General features: G+C 44.0%; 1 protein-coding gene across 1 annotated transcript; it reads right to left on the bottom strand.

Moving 5' to 3' along the window:
• Positions 1-3,651: 3,651 nt before the first annotated feature.
• Positions 3,652-7,709, bottom strand: LOC125540777 (F-box/FBD/LRR-repeat protein At1g13570-like). The gene is made up of 3 exons (XM_048704338.2): positions 6,674-7,709; positions 6,425-6,568; positions 3,652-4,265 (listed from the first exon to the last, which is right to left on the bottom strand). The coding sequence occupies exons 1-3, from the start codon at positions 7,676-7,678 to the stop codon at positions 3,867-3,869; spliced, it is 1,548 nt and encodes a 515-aa protein (XP_048560295.2). The 5' UTR covers positions 7,679-7,709; the 3' UTR covers positions 3,652-3,866.
• Between the last annotated feature and the right edge of the window lie 922 nt (positions 7,710-8,631).

The following is an 8,631-nucleotide window of genomic DNA, read 5'->3' as shown; positions in this document are numbered from 1 at the left end:
GGTGGCTGGCCGGTTCGTGTTCGTCCAGACTCGAAGTAGATGCACAGGCAGGCCGCAGGCAGATGAGGCAGGCAACGAACGAGATGGGCCTCACGCCCCAGGCAGCCTTCGTTGTTCTACAGTATATTTGCTACAGTGTACGAGCGAGATGGGCCTCACGCCCCAGGCAGCCGCCTGGACTGCCTGGGGCCTGTCTCCGCCCATGCTAATAGCCACCATAGTTCCTAGGATTTCGTACATAAAATGGCTGTCCACCTTGTACGACCATAAGCTGCAAACATTTTCATATTTCATAGAGAGAGAAAAAGTTAAAACTTGAAACATTTTTGGGAATCTAAAATAAAATAAAATAAAGGAACAACATGAAAACGACATTTTTTCCCGAAATCAAGAAAAAAATCATGAAAATGCAAAACATTTTCTGAGAAGGAGGAACAGAAACTGAAAGCGCGAAGATTTTTCAAATTTACGAACAAATTTTCAAGACGTGAATAGTTTTTTGAATTCCCCAGAACATTTTTGGAATTTGGGGTCAAATTTTGAAAAACATGACCATTTTGATGATGTGAACAAATTTGGAAAGAGGAACATTTTTTAAAAATTCTCATTTTTTTGAATTGGTGACCAAAAGTTAACAAATGTGAACATTTTTTGAATTCCGCAAACATTTTTGAATTTGTGAACAAAAGTTAAAAATAGGAGCATTTCATGAATTTACGAACAAATTTTGATATCCAAAACATTTTCTGGAAATGTGATGTTTTTTAATTGGTGAACAAAAATTGAAAACAAGAACAATTCTTGAAATTCAGAACAAAATTTTGAAACGGAAGACAATTTTGAATAATTGAAACAATTTTGAATAATTCAAACAATTTTGTAAAATGCTTTTTTCAGTATACGTGAACAAAAAAATAAAAATGAAGGCATTTTTCTATAGCTTCGAACATTTTTCTAAAACACAAACTTTTTTGTAAAACACGAACAATTTTTGAAACGCAAACATTTTTTCAAACACACAAACATTGAGTAATTATTTAAGATGTCTAAAACGCAAATTTTTAGTAAATTTTTGTACGTAAGATTCTTTTCAAAAAGGCACACAAAAATTTGAGAACAAACAAATTTTGAATTTACAAAATATTTTTTGAAAGAACTGTTTTTAAAAGCATGAACATTTTTTGAATGTCGAGAACAATTTTTGAAACGAAGAACATATTTGGAAGCGCGAACAATTTTTGAATCTTGAGAACAAATTTTGAAATGGAGAACAATTTTGAAAAATCCCGAACAAATTCCGTGGCTTGAATTCTTTTTGAATACGTGAACAAAAAGTTGAAATCTGGTGAATTTTGAAAGTTTTGAACTTTTTGTGTAACGAGAACAATTTTTGAATTTTGAGAACATTTTTTTGCAAACTAAACATTTTCTATAAACACGAGTTTTTTTTAGTATTTCAAAAAAAAGATAAGAACAGATATGAAAAAAAAACCAAAGAAAGAAAATGTGTCCAAAAGAGAAATTAACCTGAAAAGGAAAACAAAAAGAAACAAAAAAGTAATGAAAAAGAAAAGAAGAAACAACCAGAAAAAGGAAGAAGAAAAAAACAGAAAGATTAAAAAAAGAAAAAAAAGGGCAAAATAAGAAACTGGTTCAGGAACCTTCTAGATGGTTCCCAAAACAAGTAAGAACCGGCTGGGAACGCTCTAGAAGGTTCGCAAAACCGGAACTTCTACGGACGCTACATATGGGCTGGCCCAAAATCGCTCGTTGGTCGCATCTGTGCGATTCGTCGACAGTTTGACGCAGTATGCGTCCAATAGGTTTTTCCGCCGCACAGGGGACATGCATGTGTGGTGGGCCAAATTTCAAAGCGGGGTTGCTAAAGGGGCCATGAGCAACGGATCCTTCTTATTATAAGGCCATCTTCAGCCCATCCCCCATAATTTAATTTCGTATATAACCCTTTAATTCTTCAGCTTTTGGAATTAAATTTTTGTCCATCTAACCTATCATCCTGATTCTCAAAAAAATAACAAAAAATCTAACCCAACATCCAAAACTTAATTCCGATCAAATTATATTTGGCTCACATAACTCATCAAACACTTACAGTACATGTACACGCATGGCCCACAAACATGACAGTCACATGTACTCCGTTATTTTATAATGTATATTTTATTGGGAAACTCATTGGAGCATCCGGGTGCTAAACACCCCTATATAAAAATAGTATTTCTTATAAATATCAGGAAATTTTTCTGAAATTTTAGGGTATGAAACCTGGGTGCCCATTGTATACCCGTGTGCATTTTTGTGAGGAATGGCTGCCCGTGTAATCCCTGGCGTAGGAATTACGGTCTGACATATGTTATATCTAGTTTCTTTTTCACATACGATTTTGTATTTTTTTACTTACATTACCACGGGCACCCATTCCCTATGAAACTGAACATGGGGTACAACGGGGCACCCAGGTTTCATTTCCCAAATTTTGTTTTATTTTTCAAATTTCCTAATATGTTTTTAGTACTATATTTATATAGGGGTGTGTGACACCCGAGAGTCACAAATCCTCTTCCATAGTTTATTAGGGTTCATTAGAGTTGAAGTAAAACTATGGAAACAAAAACCTATAATATGTGGCCCCTATGAGTGATTATTCAAGACCCAAAGACTGCTCGGTATCAGGGGCCCGCCAAAAAAGTTTGTCAATTGACACACCATATGTGGGGGGGGGGGGGGGGGGGGCTTACCCCTTCGCCTCTCCTTCAAGGGAACATGGCGGCTAGGGTTTCTGCCTCCCGCCAGCAACGCCGCCGATCTGCTTCATCTCATGTGGTCTTAGGGCCATGGTGTGTGGAGGATCCCGACCCTTCACCGGTGGGAGAGCTCTGTTTTTGTACGTTTCTTTGAGTTTTGCTAGGATTTGTGTCCTACTCAGGAAGACGAGAAGGTGACGACTCCCCGAAAATGGAATAAGATTCTCCTTGCCTAGCCCTTTGTAACTGTGATGCGTCTAGCATCATCGGACGACATGTGGAGGCGTGTCTCTAGCAGACCTCGCAGGATTTGGCGGTGGTTGTCTTTGGTGGATCCACTCGGATCCGGTATTCGTTCGCCTATGTCAGTGTGTCTTCAGGTTGGATCCTTTCAATCTACGCTTTTCTTCATCCGGGACGGTTGCTGTTTTGGTAGGCTAGTCCTATGGGGCTTAGCACTACAACTTTCCCAACTGTCTACTACTCTACTACGACAAGTTTTGCACGGCACAGCGCACCTTCGGCTCGCTCTAGTGCTTGTAGTCATCGCTAGGTGGTCTACGAATCTACATGTAATTTCTATTATTTCTGGTATTTGTTGTGTCATGGATGATAATGAATAGATTGGAAGTTTTCTCGCAAAAAAGAAAGATGGAGCTGAAGTCAGCGGCATGACCTCCTGATGGTCCTCTACTGCCTTTGGAACTAGTGTAGTTTGTTTACTCCTTTCATGCTTGAAACTAAAGAACCTGAAACATGTAAAGTGTTTCGTTTGAGTAATTGAACGGGGGAGCCGATTTCGGCTTCCCGCTGATCTAAAAAGACACCCAACAACCGCAAAGAATGGAACATATTGCCACTAATAAAAAGTTCCAAGGAGCATACTAGATAGATAGACATGGAAACTGATAAGGCAGGGCAAATTTGCATAGTTTGCATCAAGGACCATACATAGGTAGAGAGGGAAACAGAACCCAACTGACCACCACCACAGGTTATAGGGTAAGCTAAATATCGGTTGATAGCACCAGGCACCAAGCCGCAAATTCGACAAACCAAAATAAGGCCGCAAGTGGCAACAGTCCACTTCTCCCCAGAGGCTTAAGGTTGGCTGACCTCGGCTTCCGAAAACGGGTCGTGGAAAGAGAAATCTGCCCCGGTTTTGAAGTTCCAGGGATAACCCCCCGCAGGCCCCTTGTTCACAAGCACAAACTGGTAGCTGGATTGGGACACCATCCTTCGGAAGCTGTGCCTCACCTTGCCTACCGCCTCCTCCTTCGAGAACAGCGTGAAGCGTGGATTGGCCATTATGACGAACGCGGCCCTCAGCGTGCGCGCGGTCCGGAAGAACTCCAGGAAGCCAACCTCGCCCAGGTCCCCTATGAACTCGCGGAGGCTCATCGTGTGGATGCGCGAGGCGACGTTTTCGATGGGGCCAGACTCCTCCCAGAAGCTGCGGGTGAGGTGGTTACCAGCAGCAGGTTGATCGCATCTTTTACTCTGTGAAAATAGATTCGATCGGTCAGCAGTTGGGAGAGCATCTGAGGAAGGTGAATGCAGGAAGCCTCAGATTATTTATATGTTGTCGGAGAAATGACAAAGTAATATTTCTATGCGTTAAACTAGCACAAAGCACCAAGTAGGCTACTGGAACTGAGAAACAAATGTGCTGGTATTATGTAGATATAACTATAACAAATTAGAAAGTGAGACAGAAAATTTCAGTCAACCGTGGAGGTCTTAACAAGGTGAGTGGTATACTGTACCAGGCTTCCAAGAACCTATAGGAACCAAATGTGCTAGATTATTATGTGAAGTTTGATCGGCTTGAGCCTTGAAATAAGCATTGCACCCACTTGTATCATCCACTTTCCGCAGCACAAATACTGCTAGCTAGTAGGAACACAATTTGGTACGAGTCGTAATACCATGCACACACCTCCAAATACATCGTAGGCAGCAAATGTGCCAGTATACTATGTGTAAGTTTGATCAGTTTGAACTTCGAAATAAGCATTGCATGCAACTTGCAGCATCCACGATTCCACAGCACAAATACTGCTAACTAGTAATGAACACAATGGGACAAACTAGAGAAAATCAAGAGGAAAAACAATAGAAATCAAAGAAAATGGCATTGTATGCTGTGACAAGACAAAATGTCGTAACATAAACAGATGAACATGCAATCCCAATCATTATAATTGCATATTCTAGTCAGCGTGCGTAGGATGACCTGATCGGTGAGAATAAATTGTAATGTCTGACTTATTTTTAGCTATATTGGTCAAGAATAAGAATGTATATGATAATTGGTCAGGTATGCCTAGTCATACTAACGCCGTTGTCATCATCTTATTCTGTTATTAACTGGCAAATTACTCAGCCAAGCATGCATAACACAATACATGGCTCACATTTCATAGTAGAAGAAAATAGAGAGACCATAAAGAACTCTAATGATAATTTATTTGACAGATATACGCAAATAAGTGAAAACACTGCAAGCAACAAAATCTACTGAAAGATGGAACACAATTTTCAATTAACGTGTAGAGGAAATTGTTAAGAAATTAACCAGCGCAAGAACAAGTTGAGGGAAATAGATCCCTAGTTTCCATTAGCTATCTGGAAAGAAAAGGTTAGAAAAGAAAATTGTATTATGAAAGTCCCTTTTTCGTGAGCAAATGGGGCATTTGCTGCTAAGATTCAAAATCTAAATACTGTAAGTATATACTTGTCCATAATAAAATGCCGGATCCGATTTGTAGGAGAAAAGATGGGTGAAGTACCAGAATGCACTAACTACTAAATAGCCTAGTAGTGCAGACTGCAGAGGGAAAAAAAAGAATGATGTATGCTCTAAACAAAGATGTGCTGAGCATAATCCATCGACAGTAAATTAAGATATATGCGATGCTGCAAACTTCAGTCCAGAATGGAGGACTTTAGTCTTAACAACAATTTGCCAGATATGTTCTTTAATATGAACTTTCAGATGTGAGCTACAACAGCCTCTTTCTGTAATAAATCAGTCAGGATAAGTTCCTAAGATCCTCATATGACCAAACCAGCTTACTAGCATCCATACAGCTATTATGGCATACCAATACCGGAACAGCCTCAAGAAATGTCGACATGGATGTGCTAGTTTACTATGTGTAGCTTTCATAAGTCAGAAATAAGCATTGCATGCCTCATGTCTGTTACTCTGTTACAGTAGCATATGCAGCACTAGAAAGAAAATATGGACATACCTACAGAAGCAAAACACTATAAATCAAGATACCGGCATAATAATCATTGTGCAGCAAGAAAACTTTGTTACCAAATGTCACAACATAAACAAACCAGCATGAAACCCTTCATAAGTCGAACTGGGTATTTCGGTGTAGGTACGTAAATTTTGGAGAAGACCTATAATTGGTCAAATGTAAATTGGCCAAGTATGAATAGCCATCCAGCTGGTGTTCTCTCCACCTTACCTTCACGCATGGACAAAATTACTTAAACTAGCTTGCACCACTATAATCATTCACATCACAGTGGATTACACCAAAAAGACAATATAATTTAGCTATGACAATGACAGGCTAGAAGCAAATAACAGGCAAGACATCCATAGAAATGTAAGCAGAACGTGAATTGGTGACAAATACCACAATATGCAGTCTCTCCGCGTTGGGAAAGCATCTGAGGAAGGTGGGCACCATCTTGACGTCGTCGCGAACCCCGAAACGCACATTCAAGCTCAGAATTTTCACGGTTGTGAGCATGGTACTTGTGCTTGGCTTTATCCCATACTGAAATTTTCCCAATTCAAGAAGAACATCACACAATTAATTGTGTCATTGGCTGGACATATTTGCCAACTGAACAAACCGATATACTGGAGATGGGAGATGTACCATGATGATGGTTTCTCCGACCTCTAGGACCTGTCCTCGCTCTATGTATCCCAAAGTGTACAGCTTGGGGGCATCTCCAATCCTGACTCTGCTGGAGAAGGGACCGCGACCGACTCTGCCCGAGAGGATGAGCCGCTCGAGGCAAGGAGCCTTTACCACGGCGATGTCCTCCTTAGCGGAGCCGCATATTTGCACGCAGCGCAGGCTCTGGCTGACGAGGTGGAGGCGCAGCTCCACGCGGCATCCCTCGATGTTGAGGATCTCTAGCTTAGGGCTCCTGGCGACGAGGGACTTGACGGCGTCGCGCTCCATTTCGACGCTGCATATGCCGAGCTCGACAAGGTGGGGAAACGAGGCACCACGCAGGACGTCCGTGCTCGGTAACTTCGAGAGGCCGATGTAGAGGCTGGTAAGGGTGGTGACGCTGAAGAGTGCGGCGGGGAGCGGCACGTCTTGCGGCCACGGGCGGTTGACGAGGACGAGGTCCTGGACGCCCTTGGCGGCGAGGAGCTGGACCCAGCGCGCAACCCGGGCGCGGCTCATGTGGCTGCAGACGAGGTCGACGCAGCGAAAGGGCCCCGGGTGCGCTTCCAGGATGCGGGAGACGGCGGCGATGACGGACGGCGAGGTGGCGGGTGTGGGAGGCCAGCCGTGGCCGTCGGGGAGGAGGTGCGCGTCGCTGAGGACGAGGGGCGTGGAGCTCCAGAGCGCGCGCCAGCAGGAGGAGAGCACGGCGGTGCGCGCGCCGTACTTGGCGGGGAGGCGGGCGACGATGTTTCGCAGGAGCTCGTCGGGGAGGCGGCTGATGCGGTCGACGCCGTAGGAGGGGGCGGCGTGGGCGGCGAGCCGGCCGTTGTCGGGGAAGGGCGGGCGGGGGACGAGGGTGTAGATGTACGTCAGCAGGTGCTCCATGAACATGTCCAGCTCGTGCGGGTCACAGCCGCTGCGCCGCACCGCGGCCGCCGTCGCGGGATCGACGTTGGTGAACGGTCTCGGGTCGGCCATGGCCGGACGGCGGCGCCGGCGAGGGTTTGCGGGTTCGGCGAGCGGGGGAGTGAGTGTGGAGTGTGCGCCGTGCTTTTTATAGAGGGACGGCAGTAGTTTGTGTGGTGGACTGGGCCTGGAGAATGTTGTTACTTGGTTGGGCCAAAGCCCGACACAGGTTGCTCACGAGCCCACGAGTCAGTCCCCTTACTTATTTGTTTCTTTTTTCCACAGTTGCTGAGAAACAAAATTGTTTCTTTTTTCCCACGTATAATTATTTTCAACATGTCCTCGCTCGGAGGTGCCAGTACCTGTGTGTGCTTGTTTTCCTTAGCTGCATTTAACAGTTTGCAATCATTTATCTGCTATTGATTCGGTGACAGACGCTCTCAGTGGATCTCATCGACTCGCCGCGCCAGCATTTGCTTTGTTGCAAGCATCCCACGCTCTCCCACCATAGCGACAACATAATAATCATTTTTTTCGTCTTCATAAGAATAGCTTGCACTACTTCCATGGTCGTGGTTAGATGTGCAAGTTCCTACCGAACATGCTCTAACATTCTTGCAATGGAGAAAGGTATGAGCACCATCTTCATTCAGCAGTCATCGTGGTGGCGGACGGCCCGTGGCGGTGGCGTGGTCGTCATTCCCCATTTTTCCGGAGAATTGCCTCTTCCGGAGCAAATATGGGCTGCTGGGTGGTTGGGGGAAACCAAATATTAGGAATTAAAGAATATATGGATGGGCCCGATAGGTCTTAATTCTCAGTTTCCTTCATGTTTAACTTTTGGAGTATGGGCTAGAGATGGGCGTTTTCTATTTCCTATTTAGCGCTGCAGGCGCCCGTCAGTATGCATTTTCACGAACGGGCGCCCAGGCCCCAGAGCTGGCCCCCCCAACTACCTTTTGGTTCTAAAAAATTGTTCATCTTCGTTGTTTTTCTAAAAAAATGTGCTGAGCTTGGCATTGAAA

Source organism: Triticum urartu, chromosome 2A (genome assembly GCF_056163025.1).
Source record: "Triticum urartu cultivar PI428250 chromosome 2A, HENAU_Tu73, whole genome shotgun sequence".
In the NCBI taxonomy this organism is placed as follows: Eukaryota; Viridiplantae; Streptophyta; class Magnoliopsida; order Poales; family Poaceae; genus Triticum; species Triticum urartu.
Note: the sequence above shows the minus strand (reverse complement) of the source record. Positions and strands in the feature narration are given on the sequence as shown.